Source organism: Pristis pectinata, chromosome 10 (genome assembly GCF_009764475.1).
Source record: "Pristis pectinata isolate sPriPec2 chromosome 10, sPriPec2.1.pri, whole genome shotgun sequence".
NCBI lineage: Eukaryota > Metazoa > Chordata > Chondrichthyes > Rhinopristiformes > Pristidae > Pristis > Pristis pectinata.
In genome coordinates, this window is record NC_067414.1 from 10272647 (window position 1) to 10290824 (window position 18178).

General features: G+C 37.4%; 1 protein-coding gene across 1 annotated transcript in view; it reads right to left on the reverse strand.

Moving 5' to 3' along the window:
• Nucleotides 1–18178, reverse strand: part of disc1 (DISC1 scaffold protein) — an 89971-nt gene that overhangs the window by 5625 nt on the left and 66168 nt on the right. Inside the window, exons 11-13 of the mRNA XM_052024851.1 lie at nt 15472–15730; nt 11203–11247; nt 3067–3188 (exon numbers count right to left, since the gene is read on the reverse strand). Coding sequence (XP_051880811.1) covers nt 3067–3188; nt 11203–11247; nt 15472–15730 — 426 coding nt within the window. The remainder of the gene's footprint in view (nt 1–3066; nt 3189–11202; nt 11248–15471; nt 15731–18178) is intronic.

Consider the following 18178-nt stretch of genomic DNA (forward strand, 5'->3'; position numbering starts at 1 on the left):
TATGCCAGTCATAATTTTGTACACCTCAATCAGGTCCCTCTTTAGTCTTCTCCACCCCAGGGAAAACAAATCCAGTCTATCCATTCTCTCCTCATAATTGAGACACTCCAATCCAGACAGCATCCCAGTGAACTTCCTCTGCACCATCACCAGTGCAATCATAACCTTCCAGCAGTATGTCCACCAGAACTGCACACAGTACTCCAATTGTGGTATATCCAAATGTTTTATGCAGTTGTACCATAACCTCCCTACTTTTGTTCTGGCTAATGAAGGCAAGAATCCCATATGCCTTCTAAATTACCTGATCTACTCGTTCTGCCACCTTTAGGAATCTTGGAACTTGTACACAAAGGTCCTTTTGTTTGTTAATTCTCCTTAAGTCCCTACCATACTCAAAATACATCACCTCTTACTTATCAGGATGAAGTTCCATCCACCATTGTTTTACCTGTCTTACCAACTCATTAATATCATCCTGTAGCCTAAGACTACCCTATTCAATATCAACAAATCACCAATCTTTGTGTCATTGGCAAACTTACTAATATCTCCTACATTCACATCCAAATCATTAATGTAGATAATAAACTGCAAAGGTCCAAGCACGATTCCTGTGGTACACCACTGATCACATGCTTCCAATCACAGAAACAAACTCTTCACCATCCTCTCTGCCCCCAATTACCAAACCAATTTTGGATCCCATTTGTCAATTTGCACTGGATCCCATGGACTCTAACCTCCAGACCAGTTGACCTTATCAAAGGCCCTATAGACAAGACTACATCATGTAGATTACATCAGCCACACCGCCCTCATCAACACAAACTGGTCACACAAGTTCTTCCCCTAAAAAAGTCATGCTGACCATCTTTGTTTTTCATTGGAAAAGCTCAGCAGGTCAGGCAGCATCTGTGGAAAGAGAAACAGTTGACATTTTGGTCGAAGATCCTTCATCAGATTTTCTTTCCACAGATGCTGCCTGACTTGCTGAGATTTTCCAGCATTTTCTGTTTTTATTTCAGATTTCTAGCATCTGCAGTTTTTAAAAAATTTGATTATCACTGCATTTCCAAGTGTCAATTATTCCTGTCCCTCAGAATTTTTCCAATAACTTCCCTGCCGCTGATGTTAATCCTACTGGTTTGTAACATCCCTACTGACTCTCTTGAATAAAGGTACCACATTTGCTGTCCTCCAGTGATCTGGCACTTCATTCAAGGCCAGTGATGAATTAAAAATCTGTCAGGGCCCGTGCAATCGTATCCCTTGCCTCCCATTACAGTATGGTATGCATTTCACCAGGCCCTGGGGATTTATGTACTTTTATCTACTAAGACATCTAATAGTTCCCCCTTTTAATTGGAGTTTGGGGATTTATCTACTTTTATCCACTAAGATATCTAATAGTCCCTCCTGTTTAATTGGAGATTGTTTTAGAATTTCACCATCACCCTCCCTGAATTCTCCAACTTCTACTCAAGACATAGGGTCCATAATGGGCTCTACCCTTTCCCTGGTTACTATATTGCCCTTGATATACTTATAAAATGCTTCAAAATTTTCCTTAAACTTGTATGCCAGTGATATTTCATGCCCACTTCTTTACCCTCCTGATTTTTTTTTTAAAGTACCCTTTACAATTTCTATACTCCTGTCTGGTCTCACCTGAGCGTCATATGCTTTCTTTTCTCTCCTTATCCAACCACTGATACCCCCTGATAACCAGGGTTCCTTGGTCTTGTCCTTACCTTTCATTCTTACAGCAATATGTTGGCCCTTTCACTTTCATAAGACTGATGTAGAATACCTGGAAACAGCTGCTCCCAGCCTACTTTTGCTAGGTCGTCTTGTAATACTGATATCAGCCTTCCCCAATTCAGGGCTTTAACTTCTGGTCATTCCTACCCTTTCCATACCTACCTTAAAATTTAATGTTATGGCCAATAACTCAAAATTTCTCTGCCACTGACACTCTACCCAATTGACCAATTCCCTCCCCTAAGATTAGGTCAAGTACTGCCCCTTTTCAGGCAAACTATCTATGTACTAGCTCAAAAGTTCTCCTGGATGCACTTTAAAAATTCCACCCTCTCTAAGCCTTTTATCCAAGGTGATCCCAGTAAATATTAGGGAAAATGAAATCTGGTCCTACTATAATTCTACTATTTTTATATCATCTATGATTTGCCTACATATATGGTCCTCCATCGCTTATGACTGTAAGCAGGCCTGAAGTATACCACCAGCAAAATGATTGCATGCTTTGGCTTCTTCCCAGGATATCCTCCCTCTTTTCTGCAGTAATGGACTTCTAATTAATATTGCAATGTCACCTCTTCTTTTACAACCTCCCTGTCATGGCTGAAGAATCTATTCCCTGGAATTTTGCTAGTCATATGCCCTTCTTTCACCATGATAGCAAAAATATCATATTCCCGTGCACTAACCAGCAGTGCAAGGGATCTGCCAGGCTACAAGGTTAGATTGTGGCAGCATACTCTTCTGCTGTTGATGGTCTACAGTGCCTCAGGATGCTCACTTTTGAACTACCAGACCAGTTCTGCGTCTATCCAACTAAGCATGATACACAACTGAAGGTGGGTATTCGTCTCCACAAGGACTATGTCGTGGGCATTTATTCAATGATATAATTTCAATAAATTTAATTAATTACATAAAATAACTCATCAATAATTCAAACATCATGTTAGTGAACCATTTTAAACAAAGCCCTAATTTCAGAGTCAGAGCAATAGAATAATAATGAAGGAAAAAAATACATCAGGTTGCTACCTGGAATGCATACACAGTTTGCTAAATATCATTTCCTATTGCTGAGTTTTATTGTTCATCAACCATCTGAAATGCAAACTGCGATTCAATAAATTCTCTTTGAACAAAACTCTCTTTGAACAAGCTTGGAAGAAACATCTCCTGGCTAATTACTACATTAGAAGATTTTAAAATCTTGCAAATATATTACCTACAACAAGATCAAAGACTGGTAACTGCTTGCTGCAAAGCCTTAAATAAGATCTGCAATTCCAACACTAAAGGATATGAGTAAGGCTGTCATCGTGATTGTTTACTGCCACTTGCAGCTGCTCTTCCAAACATACCAGCTTGTCGCTAATATCTTCACACTGTTCTCCTATTTCCACTGCAGAACCCTTATAGGCAACCTGCAAAAAACAGAAAAAACCCTCTGAACAAACTAGATTATTCTTGGACGTGCACTTTGAAGCATATCAAAAATGTAAATTTTAAAATTACTGATGTGCCATAATATTTTTGTTTAATTACTGTTTGTCACAATGGATAGGCTTACAGAAGTGGCTGATTACATGGTCTGATTTGGCAACAGTTCAGATGCAGGAGTGAATTATCCTGTACGTTAGTACTTGGCTCAGTACTATTTCACATATTAAGTTTTGCCCATTCATTCAGCTTGACCGTATCCTCTTGAAGCCTCTTTGCATCCTCACCAACAATCTCATCCCATTTAAGTTTCATGTCATCAGCAAATTGAGAAATGACACATTTTGTCCCTTCAGTCAAATCATTGATATAGCTTGTGAATAGGCAGGGCTCACACACTGAAGCTTGTGGTACTTCACTAACCACAACCCGTCACCCAGAGAAGGACCAGTTTATTCCTACTCTTTGTTTTCCATCTGTGAACCAACTTTCAATGCACATTGTTACAATATCCCCAATTTGACATGCTCTGATCAACCTTCTGAAAATCCAAGTACACCACATTGCATGGCTTTCCCTCATTTTATAATTTATAGTTTTTATACTTTTATTTACAGCGTGGTAACAGGCCCTTCCGGTCCAATGAGTCAGCGCCAACCACTTTAAACCCCAAATTAACCTACCTGTACGTCTTTAGAATGTGGGAGGAAACCAGAGCACCCGGCAGAAACCCACGCAGACACGGGAGAATGTACAAATTCCTTACAGACAGCAACGGGAATCGAACCCCGATTGCTGGTGCTGTAATAGCGTCGCGCTAACCACTATGCTACCGTGCCGTGCTGTTCCACTAGATAAATATTTAAAGATTAATCTAACATGATTTCCTTTTATAAATTCACAAATAAAATGTTTGAACAGGTTCAAACTGCCTTGATATCACAGCCTTGATTAGAAGATGCCAACATTTTCCCAACTTCCCCAACATCACAGGGATAGTTCTGCAGTTCCCAGTTTCTTCACCCCCTACTTTTTTTTAAAATAGTGAGGTCACATTGGCTGCCCTCCAATTTGCAGGAACCATTCCAGAATCATCAGAGCTTTGGAAGATGACAACTAGAGCATTCACCATTTCCATAGTTATCTCCTTTAATATTCTGTAATCATACATGCCAAGGAATGTGCAGCAAGGAATGATAAAGGCAAAAAATATGCAAGGGGGATGAGAGTACACAAAAGTCTTGCTGCAACTGTACATGGTTTTGGTGAGGAGTACTGGAAGATGGTGTGCAGTTTTGGTCCTGTATCCAAGGAAGGTCATGCTTAGCTTGGATGTGGTGTAACATAAATTCACTACAGTTGATGGAAGATTATCAACCTGAAACATTAACTCATTCATTCTTTTCATAAATGTCACCTAATTGGTTGAGTATTTCCAGCATTTTTATTTCTCTTTTCTAGCACCGTGTTTTACTATTGTTTGCAGGATTGATTTCTTAGATAAGGGCTAGAATAAAGTCAGCTTATTGGAGTTAAGTGGCAGTGGATCTTATGGAAACATTAAAAATACTGTGAGGGACCAACAGACTAGATGCTGAAAGGCTATTTTCAATGGCTGGAGAGACTTGAACTAAAGGCATAGTACGGTTGAGACGAAGAGAAATTTCTTCACAGAGAAGGCTATGAATTTTAAAACTGTTTACTCCAGAGTACTGTGGATGCTCCAAGATTGAATACGGTATATTCAAAGCTGAGGTCAATGTACTTTTGGACACTTCTACACTGAGAATGATGCATACCAACCACTGGGTTACACTTCAAAATCTTGAACTGTGGCATTATCCATTCAGTTACAGGCACATGTCCTGTGGTCATCAGAAGAGCTTATGCAAAATCTTTTTTTTTGAATAAAGCTTTGCGTATGTTCTCCTGATTTTAGTTCCTGTGGTTAATGCCTCAACTCACAACCTTGACGAGTTTTAGATCAATTTTATATTCACCCTTTTAACAGATTCTCACAGGTAAGAAATAAAACTGCATTAATAAAATTAAACTACATAAATAAACTAATAAACATCAAACAGCAATCAAAACAAGCTTGGTTATACCAAGGAAAAATAAAAGTAAAAGAGAAGTATGTTTGATTATATTATATTTATATTATATTTATAGGCAGCACGGAAGTGTAGTGGTTAGTGTAACACTATTACAGCGTCAGCAACCTGGGTTTGATTCTGCTGCTGTCTGTAAGGAGGTTGTACGTTCTCCCCGTGTCTGCATGGGTTTCCTCCGGGTGCTCCGGTTTCCTCCCACATTCCAAAAGACATACGGGTTAGGAAGTTGTAGGCATGCTATGTTGGCGGCGGAAGTGTGGCGACAGCACATTCTCAGACTGTGTTGGTTGTTAACACAAAAAGACGCATTTCAGCGTGTTTTGATGTATATGTGACTAATAAATAATTATTATATTCAGCAACTTATGAAAAGCTTGCACAATCTCACAGACACAAGAAGAGTTAAAACTATAGACTGCGCTGAATATAGATGTTTATCATCTATATTAATGATTTAGATGATAATGTGGTAAACTGGATCAGCAAATTTGAGGATGACACCAAGATTGGGGGCGTAGTGGATAGCGAGGAAGGCTACAAAGCTTGCAGTGTGATCTTGACCAGCTAGGAAAATGGGTTGAAAAATGGCTGATAGAATTTAATGCAAACAAGTATGAGGTATTGAACTTTGGGAGGACAAATCAGGGTAGGACTTGCATAGTGAATGGTAGGGCTCTAAGGAATGCGGTAGAACTAAGGGACGTGGGAATACCGGTCCATAGTTCCTTGAAAGTGGCATCACAGGTAGATAGGGTCATAAAGAGAGCTTTTGGCACATGGCCCTCATAAATCAGGGCATTGAGTACAGGAGCTGGGATGTTATGTTGAAGTTGTACAAGAATTTGGTGAGGCAGAATTTAGAATATTGTGTGCAGTTCTGGTCACCTACCTACAAGAAAGATATCAATAAGCTTGAAAGAGTGCAGAGAAAATTTACAAAGATGTTGCCAGGACTTGAGGACCTGAGTTATAGGGAAAGGTTGAATAGGTTAGGACTTTATTCCCTGGGGCACAGGAGAATGAGGGGAGATCTCCACATGGGAGATTAGTTCAGAAGGTTCAGTCAATGGGTATCCATGGAAAGGTTATAAACTGGATTCAAAATTGGCTGAGTGGGAGAAGACAGAGAGTGGTTGTGGATGGTTGTTTCTCAGATTGGAGGCCTGTGACTAGTGGTGTGCCTCAGGGATCTGTGTTGGGGCCATTGTTGTTTGTTGTATATATCAATGATCTAGATGATAATGTGGTAAATTGGATTAGTAAGTTTGCGGATGACACTAAGATTGGAGGTGTAGTGGACAGTGAGGAAGGCTTTCAAAGCTTGCAGAGGGATCTGGACCAAATGGAAAAATGGTCCAGAAAATGGCAGATGGAAGTTAATGCAGACAAGTGTGAGGTGTTGCATTTTGGAAGGACAAATCAAGGTAGGACATACACAGTAAATGGTAGGGCACTGAGGAGTGCAGAGGAACAAAGGGATCTGGGAGTTCAGATATATAATTCCTTGAAAGTAGAGTCACAGGTCGACAGGGTTGTAAAAAAGGCTTTTGGCATCCTGGCATTCATAAATCAAAGTATTGAGTATAGGAGTTGGAATGTTTTGGTGAGGTTGTATAAGTCACTGGTGAGACCAAATTTACAATATTGTGTGCAGTTCTGGTCGCCGAACTACAGGAAGGATGTCAGTAAGATTGAAAGAGTGCAGAGCAGATTTACAAGAATGTTGCCGGGTCTTCAGGAGTTGAGTTATAAGGAAAGATTGAGCATGTTAGGACTTTATTCCCTGGAGCGGAGAAGAATGAGGGGAGATATGATAGAGGTTTATAAAATGATGAGGGGTACAGACAGGGTTAATGCAAGTAGGCTCTTTCCACCTAGATTAGGAGAGATAAGTACGAGAGGACATGGCTTTAGGGTGAAAGGAGAAAGGTTTAGGGGGAACATTAGAGGGAACTTCTTCACTCAAAGACTGGTGGGAGTGTGGAATGGGCTGCCATCTGATGTGGTAAATGCGGGCTCGCTCTTAACTTTTAAGAGTAAATTGGATAGATACATGGACGAGAGAGGTCTGGAGGGGTATGGGCTGGGGGCAGGTAAATGGGACTAGCTGAATAATGTTTTGGCACAGACTAGAAGGGCTGAATGGCCTGTTTTCTGTGCTGTAGTTTTTTCTATGGTTCTATCTTACAGAAAGACTTTACAAATTATGAGTGGTATAGATAGGGTGAATGCAATGCAGGCTTTTTCCCCTAAGGTTGGGTGAGACTAGCACTAGAGGACATAGTTTTTGGGTGAAAGATGAAATCTATAAGGGGAATCTGAGGGGAAACTTCTTCACTCAGAGGGTGGTGCAAGTGTGGAACGAGCTGCCAGCAGAAGTGGTAGATGCAGGTTCAACTGTAACATTTAAGAGAAGTTTGGATAGGTACATGGATGGGACGGGTTTGGAGGTATATGGTCCACGTGCAGATAGATGAGACTCGGCAGAAGATCAGGCAAGGACTAGGTGGGCCAAAGGACCTGTTTCTGTGTTGTAGTACTCTATGATTCTATGAAGCTCAAGTGGTTCTTTTCTCCTTCAAACAGTAACAAAAATCACCTGTGAAATCGCACTTGCCAAAAGTCAGTAACTGTCCAAAACAATGTAGTCTCACAGAGTAGTTATTGAGAAAAAAATTGCAGTTCCTAATCCCTCAAAAAATCTCAATATGCCCATAGTTTTACAACCCCTCAGCTATAAGGGACTTTGCCAGACACCAAGTAGAACAGTTGCTCAGATTAAGAGCACAGCCTTCATGACATGGAAATGAAAAATTATCCTCAAGATGTCTGCTAAATTATGCTAAAGCTCAACTTACCTGTTTGTAGTAGTCCATAATGCCACCCGTCACTCTACTCAGCTACAAAATTATATATCTTTACATTTCTGACTGATGATTAAAAAGCCCCTTAAAGATTCCATGAATGCACAGCCTGGTGACAGAACTCCAGCCCAAAGGAACCTAACACCATGACATGGGTTCAGATCAAGTATAAAAGTTGTAAGTCTTCAGACTCACATCAGACTGGCTTTGTACTTTATAGTTTGGCACCAAGTACTTGTTCACCTTGAAGGCACTATGAAGCAATTTCTCCTGGGATATGGATTGGCTTCACAGCGAGTGTATCCAGCTAGACACTGGGAAAATAAGTTCAGTTCCTGAAAGGGACTGTGAGATCTGATGAAATGCAACTTGGGCTCAGGAGGTTTGGGGATGGAAAACGGGTGAATTCGACTTAAAGAGGAGAGTGAAAAGAAATGGTAGTTTAATTGGCCACTGCAAATTATGCATGGTGTAGGTGAATGGTAGAAGAATCAGTTTGGTGTTGATGGGCATGGGAGATGGAATGGATTGCAGAAAAATAAATGACAGGGACACAAGAGACTGTAGGTGCTGGAAATCTGGAGCAACACACAAAGCACTGGAGGAACTGACCTGCTGAGTTACTCCAGTGAAATACATGACAGAATGGGATTGATAGGATTGCTCTGAAAGCTGGCATATTGATGGGTGGAATGGCCTCCTTCAAAGTCATGAGACAAAATGAAAATCTCTCAGACTGGCATTATTTGTTGGAAAGAGAATGGAAGCTGATGCGCTGGAGCTTAAAATGTCCACATGGCTTTTTGACAATAAAGCATCAATCTATACGCCTTCTGAAAGCACACACCCATAGAGGGATGGAACTGCCTAAAGGGCCTGAACCTTAATCAGGAATTTAAAATGCCCAGTTAGATGGACTTCAGATGAGAGCAACTGTGGAGCAGAAGCTAGGAAGGCGAAAAGACTTGGAAAGAAGCATGGAACACTAAGGATTGAGTGACTTTTTCTATTTTGATTAATTACTCCAAGTGGTAATCAGGATGAGGGGGCCCCCTTGTGCATCCTTCCCATGATGGTGACCAGGTCCAAAGCATACAGTTTCCTATGAAAGTCCAGGACCCAAGATGTCCCAACTGGCCCATACAAAATGAGTGCCTCCGAATTACCCCACAAAGTAAGGCAGGTTCAGTTCTGGAGATCACTGGTGGCTTTAGCACCAGCACAACTGAGGGTGCAGCCTCACTATTGCTACAGAATATCTATTATAGTTTTAGCATTGGAGCAAAAAATACAATAGATTTCACTACTTAAACCAAAGGTAAAACTTAATCTTTAAGTTCATGGAAGTTTTGATTATTTGAGTGATATTATTTCCCAATGCGTTGCCAATTTAAACTGTGTATTTCTTTCATCTGCAAACGGAAGTCACATCTGTGTAGTATGTAATTAGCTCTCGGAACAAGAGATTACAAAGAATATACTGTTTAACTAACAGATATAATTAGATCATTTGTCTGGCTGACCTTCGATCACAAAAATGGTAAACTTTAGTCATACCTCTGCTGCAAGGAAAACCTTCATCCATTCACTATATTTAGAGTGATATTTAATAAATACAAGCTCTTCTCTAATACTTTTGCATTTTGCTACTAATATAAATTTAATGTCTTGGATTTATTGGGCCAGAACGTGGTGATTCTGGATCACACCTCCTTCTCAAAGTTGCACTGTTCCCAATGTACTGTTGGCATCGCTGGCACAATCCTTCCCCAAGGTACTGTGGGCCACAGTTGGTAGCTTTGCCTGATATAACGGGAACCAAGGCCCTACCCATGGACTACCATGAGAGCCTTCTGAAAAACATGAACTAATAAACATAAAACATATTGTGAAATAAAGATAAATAAACAAGTATTTTACCTAAACTTAACTCTTAAATGAAGGTCAGTGACCCCATTCAAATGAATGGAGCCCCACTACTATGGCTAGCATAAAGCTGACATTAAGTGCATCTGGCCCTTGGGCTCAGCAAATTACTGGACATCTATGGCGAGTCTATGGGCACAGCAAGAAGTCAGATGTGCATGCATCTGACCTCTAGCACATTTCCAACATCCACACTGCACTGGACAGCTTTGGAAGTATGGGACACACTGCTGTACTCAATATTAACTAAACTACCAGGTCCCAGTCATAAATTCTTTTGTTTTTGAAAAATGGTTTATAAATTGAGTTATATTCATATGTGAAGAAAGGGCCTATTTAAATCCTTTGTGCCTTATTAGAATGAGACATCCAAAAGATTACAAAGTCGTCTTGTTCTGCTATCAGCATGGATGGCAAAACAAGACACACATTAACATTTTTGTAAGAATGCCCATCATCTTTTAGGTCTTTCAATTATTTGCCACAAGCAAACAAACTCTTCATTAAAGTGAGTGGTTGGGGGTCTGACAACCTCAATGCCGTTTTAATTGTGTGTTGAAATGTCAGTGTAAGATTCTGGCTTTGCTATGGAAACCTAATGGGCCCATGAGAGGAAAGTTAAGTACTTGTAGTTATTTTCTTCTGCCAAAGGTTTCCCTGAAGGTGAAGAGAAGTGAAAAAATTTCTCTCCCTTTAGTCTATTTCCCATCACTTACCTAACTGCAAAAAACCATTTCTGATAATTTTATTCAAGACCATGATATAATTGATGCAGCATTTAGATAGGAATTGGTCCTTGATCCAATTATAAAGATTTATTTTTGAATAAATTGGTGACAGTAGTTTTTAGTTGGATCACTACTGACATTGATTTATATTTGGATCCATCGTAAAAAAAGATTCATACTCGAACTGCTACCAAACATCAGATCTCAAATTTAAAAAATAGAGCTTTTGTGTTCATAGGAAAGCAACAGTGTGCATCTTTTACTATTGAACTATGCATTTCAAAACCACACAGTATGAAATTGTACAAGCCTTTATTTGTGCTAGCCACACAGTAAAGCACTGGAAATGAAATTCTAAATACTCACCTTCGACTGTGAGCCTTTGGTGCTGGGAAAACATTTCATTGATACCTAAGAAATGAACATACAAAATATTATGAACACATTGAAGATGTTGCAAGTAGTTCATATGAATTATCATTCAAAAAGCATGTATCGATAAGACTGGTAAAGAAACAAATTCAAGGTGAGTGAAAGAATAGTCAAGGGAAAGGCATAGCTTAGCTTATCTTAAAAGCTCTGTAAGAAGTACATAAAACAGTGAATATCATGAATAACAAAGGTTTTATCCCCACATGACAAATTCATTTTTCTTTGCAAAAGTTGTGGTAATGAAATCCACTAAATTCCATTCTCTATAATATATAGCAGATAAAACTATCAACATCATCTTATGCTCAAGTCACTAATGGTACCTCTTAGAAAGCATTAGATGTTCTCAGATAATTTTTCTACACTATAACAGAATAACAAGCTGATAAAATTTACTGAACAGTGTAATTTAAATAAAGGGTAATTTACATGCACCATAATTTACAGGTGAATTCCTGGACAGTGACATACAAAAGAGTAAATTGCAATGTGAAAGACTATGGAGGGCAGCAACGAACATCTTTGGCCTCAAGTTTTTGATCTTAGAAGTATTAATTTAAAGTGTCATTCTCCCAAAAAAATACCTTTTTTGTTATTTAGATACAGAATGAAACTATATCAGTTATATCCTTTTGCTACTTACATTCAATGTAGTCACAATAAAAATCATCAATATATACAAATATCTCTGATCACCAAAGAAAAGTAGCTAAGCTTCGAAGGCTTACTATATGATGCCATACAGAAAGAATTTGTACTATTTGGTTGTGCAGGAATGGCAACCCAGGACAGAGATTCATGCTGCACAAGAATTGTATGGAAAATAAATCAAATACAGAAAAATAAATAATGTAATATCTAGAAAGATTCCATAAGACCTTAATTCACACTTGTCGCAGTATTTTAAAAAACTTTCCTCATTCAATGATTAACCATGCACTAAATTGTCATAAATTATGTAGGTTCTGAAACTATAACTTTTTGCAAAAAAAAATATTTTACTTCAGAAGTCAAAATTGCTTTAGGTGGAAGTACAAAATGGGCAATGACAATTAAATGACAATGACAATGAAAATTAGCCAATTTCAGAAATGGGTTGAGCAAAGGATGTATAAGCTTTCCATTTTGCATTTACCTATTATGTTTATAAAAACTGAACTATGCCTGCTTTACAATTTCTTCTTAGTTTGTTCAGCCTTAATACTTCCCAAAGCTATAGCATTTATTAGACAGATATTACTTCACTTTAATAGCGACATTCTATCATACTATTTCAGACAACGTAACTCATAATGAATAGACTCAACGAGTCAATTAATAACAATGTATTGTGGCTTGCTTTCCTTTTTAACAACCTTGTAACTTTTAATAAAAACAGGCAAAGACAAATTCACCAGTAAAATATAGCAAGTTATTTAGATTGTTAGTTCAAGCATTAATTTTGAAATACAATTTTAGAAATATTTTTTGAATATATACAGCAACAACATGGCATCATTCTAAAAGGATGACCTACATTGTACATTATTTCTTCAGCTGATTAATTCTATTAACTCAAGACTAGTGGGGAGAACACTTGTAACAAACCTAGGTCAAATTATTCTACACCAGTTTCCAGTCCATTTTTCCATCATGCACCTGGAAATGCAGGATCACAGATATCCTCCAAATTTATAAAATAATAAAAATATTCATGAGAAATATTCAAAATCTATCTTAAAGAGAACTGACTACTCCAAAAATACTGGATAGTATTAGTATTACCTTTGACTGTTTCTCACCTTCACTGATTTGGAATCTAGTAGGTTACTGGGAAGGTCAGCCTCTCCTTCAAAGGGACAGAAAGGGAACACTGCACAGCATGCAGGGCATAGAAAGAGGTCAGGAAGTTAAAAAGCAAACTTCAGGTATTTATCATATACTTCTAAATAAGTCCAAGAGAAGAATCGAAATTAGGTCCAATTACAAAGTTGCTAACCTTCATGCAGAATCTAAACTGAGAATTGGCATGCAATAGTACATAATATGAGGTAGGCTGTTAATTAAGTCAGTAGGAGGAAGAGAAAGGACTGTTGTCAAACATGTATGAAACCCAGTTTAGCTAAAATGCAATGATAAATGTTGCTTTTCAAAAACATATATAATAAAGCTCTGATAATCTGGCATTCTTGAAACTTTGCTGGTGCCAGACTGGCAAATTTTCTGGACCATTGGATATTATTCCTATTAATGCCATAATACACTTTTAACTCACTTTTGTTTTAGATGTCACATAATATTATAATGAATTTTCCAGTGAATGCTGTGAGTTGAAGGGGAGCTCAGGAATTAGGGGCTAGTGAGTTGAAAGGGAGTGCAGCAAAAGGGATCACTGCCGAACCATCGGGAATTCAGAATGGTAGAATAGCAGTTTATCAGATTTTTAGTGTAAATATACTGCATGTATACCTAAAAGTGTTGGATGTTGCTAAGCTGACATTTTGAAAGTAGCACCATATTAAATTGGTTTGATATGGTGACAACAGGATTCTCTCTTCCTAAGAATTTGCATCCCAAATGTTTTTCTCTAAAATGTTCTGTAATCATGTTCAATGACTATTTATAGATCAATGAGAAGTTACAAGGACAGAATATATGTAAATCAACATTGGAAGAGAGTTATTTTGAAGTATGCCTTATAGACGTCAAATTAGTTTATGTTATTTTATTTATTATTTTTATTGCAAAAAAATTAGGCAAAGGAAACAGCCTGCAGCAAGAGTAGCAAGTCGCAAAGAGTAAGCAATGTATAAGATGCCCTAAATGACTACCTTTTAGTTCTCCCAATCTGATTTGCAGTGCAATTTTCCTGAATTTGTTTCCCAAAACTCATATACATGAACTAAATACCTGTGAATGTATTCCCTTTTCATCTATTCATGTATTTTCATCTCATAAATCTTATTAACCCATGACATAATTGCCCAACATCTACTGAAGGTTGCACTGCCATACATTTTAACAAATGTAGCAATAGAAGGCAGCAATCTGCTTGTCAGATCCATGCTAGTTCCCAGTTAAGCAATCCTATTCCATCCTCCCTTAACCTTATTCTCTCTCCTATGGCCATCAACTTCCCTTTAATTCTTTTTGCTACATCTGCACTAAGGGGTAACTTACAGTAGACAATTAACCTACCCGTATTTCTGATATTTTCTGTTTTTATTCTTTGAGATGAGGTCTTATACTTTAAGATATTTGGTAGTGGAGTATGTGGATTTACATCTTTCAAGTATTCAGTTATTGACCTATTTTTATTTAAAATTTCCAATGATATTTCCAACTTCCTTAGCTTTTCAATCTACAATATAGATGCTTTTCATTTAGAGTAAATGAATTTGAAACATTCCAATCAGATTGGTGCTTGAAATGTTGGCTTTATGCTAAGCTAGTAATCAAAACTTGAAATCACGTACTATTCCTGTATAAGACAATTTAATTAAAGTTATTCTGAAAATAATTATAAATTTGTTCTTTTAAGGTATTTTGCTTCAAAATATGAAGGAAAATATGAGCATAAATTTCCCTACTTGGACTCACTCGAAACATTATCCTGCTACTTTCACATATACACCACCACCATGCCATCAGTTGGTTCCCTTGTTTTAAAGGCCATTCAAAATCATGTTTTTATCCAGGAAAAAGTATTAACCTCAAATATGATTTTATTTCTACTGAGTCTGAATATACAACTGATGAACAATCACACATTAATCACACATTAAAAGTTCAATCATTTTTGGCCATTTTTAAAGCTATGCAACAACTCAAATTGTTAATTCTTTATGCATAATTAATAAACTCTGTGTACACAGTAAATATGGAATTAAAACAGAATGTGTGTGCACACAATCTATGCATAATGCTGTTTTACAAACAGATAAAAAAATTCCACAAAGCAAGCAATGAGTCTGGAATTTGAAACAAATATTTTATTTTGGGGAAACTGTCAATAATTGTTTATAACAAAAATCACGTCTCAGTAATCAGAACTGCTTTTAGTCATCATACCCACAAATACAAGGAAACTGTTAAGGACCAGATTTCCAGATCTCTGAGAAGTTTCCTGCTCCTGAACTGATCAGCTGTTACCGAATCTAGCAGGGGCACTGCATTGTTAACTGTCAACAAAATATCAAGCAGAATACAGAAAACAGTGGTTACCTCACTTGAATCAGTTTCTTTTTGATCAGGAACAAAGCACTGTACAGTACGCCAATCTTGTTTATTTGGAAAGAAATAATCTCCAGCATCCTTAATATCTGAACATGAATCTTCAATGGCTTCATCTTCTTCACCTGTTCGGTACTCCTCCCCCTCACATGCATGGTAGCTGGACTCTTTCAGGTGCAAACCTCTGATAAAGAGTTGACAGGTCTCCAAGTCTGCTTCCCACACTTTCTCAAATAAATGGGTTCCACAACTGAAACAAAAACCAAGTTAGTGATATTCTTCAAAAGCTGTAAGTGATCTACTTATTGGACAAAGTAACCTAGTTAAATTAATTATTTCTGTTTATTTAGTCAGTTACATGAAATATTAATACAACCATAGATTAAAAACTCTACCATAAATCTATTTTAAACAATGAAGTAGCTGAAGTATTCAAAGACATAAACAGACTCTGGCAGAAGACTTTAACAACAATTTTATGATAGCAATACTGTTTTATATGGTGTCTAATTAAATCACCAGGGAGCTTTCTTTCCTTACACAGCAAAACTGTGTAAACCTAAATCAAATGAATGATTAGTTAATACTGATGAAAAAGCAATTTTGAGCCAAAAGACATGTAGGATTGCTTTTTGTCCATATTGTAGACAAACGTTTGACTTCATTTTAAACATTCTGAGACAAGCTGTTACTTAATTTATTTGCTATATATAACATCCTTTTCAGCTTTCCTAATACCAGGAAAGGTACTTAAATCAAACTGATACAAATTAAAACAGGTTTAGCTTGTTAAGAGAGGCAGTGTGGTTCCTTAGTGAAATTTTGTATATCAAGGAGCACAAAAAAAAGTTCTATTCTTACTTAAATTAGTTGATTCCTATCAAGTTGTTCAGCATTACAAATAACATGCATGTCATATTTGCAATGTCAAGCAGGGGAATATAGGGACAGGAGTAGGCTCCAAAATCAAAATATTGCAGGTGCAGCAAATCTGAAATAAGATCAGAAAATGCTGGAAATACTTAGATTAGACGGCATCGGTAGAGAAAGAAACAGAGTTAATGTTTCAGATTGAAGACTGTTTAATAATTCTGATGACCTTTCAATAATTCTTATCAACCCCAAATGTTAACCGTGTTCCACCCTTCACTGATGCTGCCTCACCTGCTGAGTATTTTACAGCATTTTCTATTTTTATTTCACATTAAATAGTGGAACAGTCTTAAGAGGTTGACGCTATGGCATAAATTCCCACATGCACACCATTGCCCAACAAATTCCTGGACCTGACAGTCTACATCCCAGGATTCTAGAAGAGGTGACTGCAGATATAGCAGATATATTAGTGATTATCTATCAGTATTCCTTAGACTCAGAGGTTTCATTTGATTAGAAGATGACACATTTACAACCACTGTTAAGTGAGGAAAAGCAAAGATAGGAAAATACAGACCAATTAGCCTGAGATCAATTGTCAGGAAGTGTTAGAATCTATTGATAAGGAAATGGTAATTGAGCACCTGAAATATTGCAATGTGATTAGATATGCTTATTGCTGTTTAGTAAACAGTAAAATGGTGCTTAATAAATTTCAATGGACAAGTAGGGATGGTAGATGTCATAAACATGGATTTTCCAAAGGCATTTGATAAAGTGACACATGAAAGGTTATGGCATAAAATACTAGAGGATTGGTTTGGGATAATAGAAAAGATCAGCTAAAAGACTGAAAACAAAAAAAAGAATAAATGGGTGACTTTCAGATTAGCAGAGAAGAGTGCAAGGATCAATGCTAAGACAATGCTACTCACAATCTACATTAATGAGTTCCATTCAGACTTGGGGATGAAATAAAAGTAGATGTGATAGTAAGCTTTAAATAGGGTGCAGCGAGTGCAAAGCAATATAATCATATTAAATAAATGGACTAGTAAGCAGTCAATGGAGATTAGTGTGGTGTTACGTACCAGCAACAATAGAAACACAACGAGCCATATATAAGTGTTAGAATCTATTAATAACTACTTGTAATAAGAGAAATAAAAACGTTAGCTATTAAACATTGACCCCAAAAATATACTCAAAGTGTGTGTGTGGCAAGTTCTCAAACCCCAAGTCTAGGAATAGTTCTCAAAGTTCATACCAAATAGCAACCTGGCTCGTAACAGCAGGAAAATGTGTTTATTTTGATAGGAAGAAAAGAAAAATATAATTAAATGCCGAGAAACTATTAAATATTGGGTTTTGAGAGATTTGGATATACATGAAATAATGACATGCAAGGCTTTGTTCTTCAGTTCTCTTCCAATAAATGGATGGCCCAATTTTGAACCCACCATCTTTTGCCTGCTAACAATGATGACACCAATAAAAACTGGAGTCTGATAGAAGATAATACTAAATAAAAGTTTATTTTATTATTCTCAGAAGGCTATGGGTGCTCATTTATGGGGTGTATTGGGACCAATAGAATTCTAATTTCTAGATACAGATGGAATACAGGGTTTGTGAGGACTGTATGGGATGAGTGGACTTGCAGGATTAGTGAAAATCTTACTGAATGGCAGAGCATGCTTGAATGGTCACATGGCCTATTCTTGCTTCTGTTTCTTACATTCATAACGTTCAGCAAGCACTTGGTCCTTATTGCAATGCGAATGGAGGATGGGTAATTGTACAAGGTTTTGGTGAAAGTACA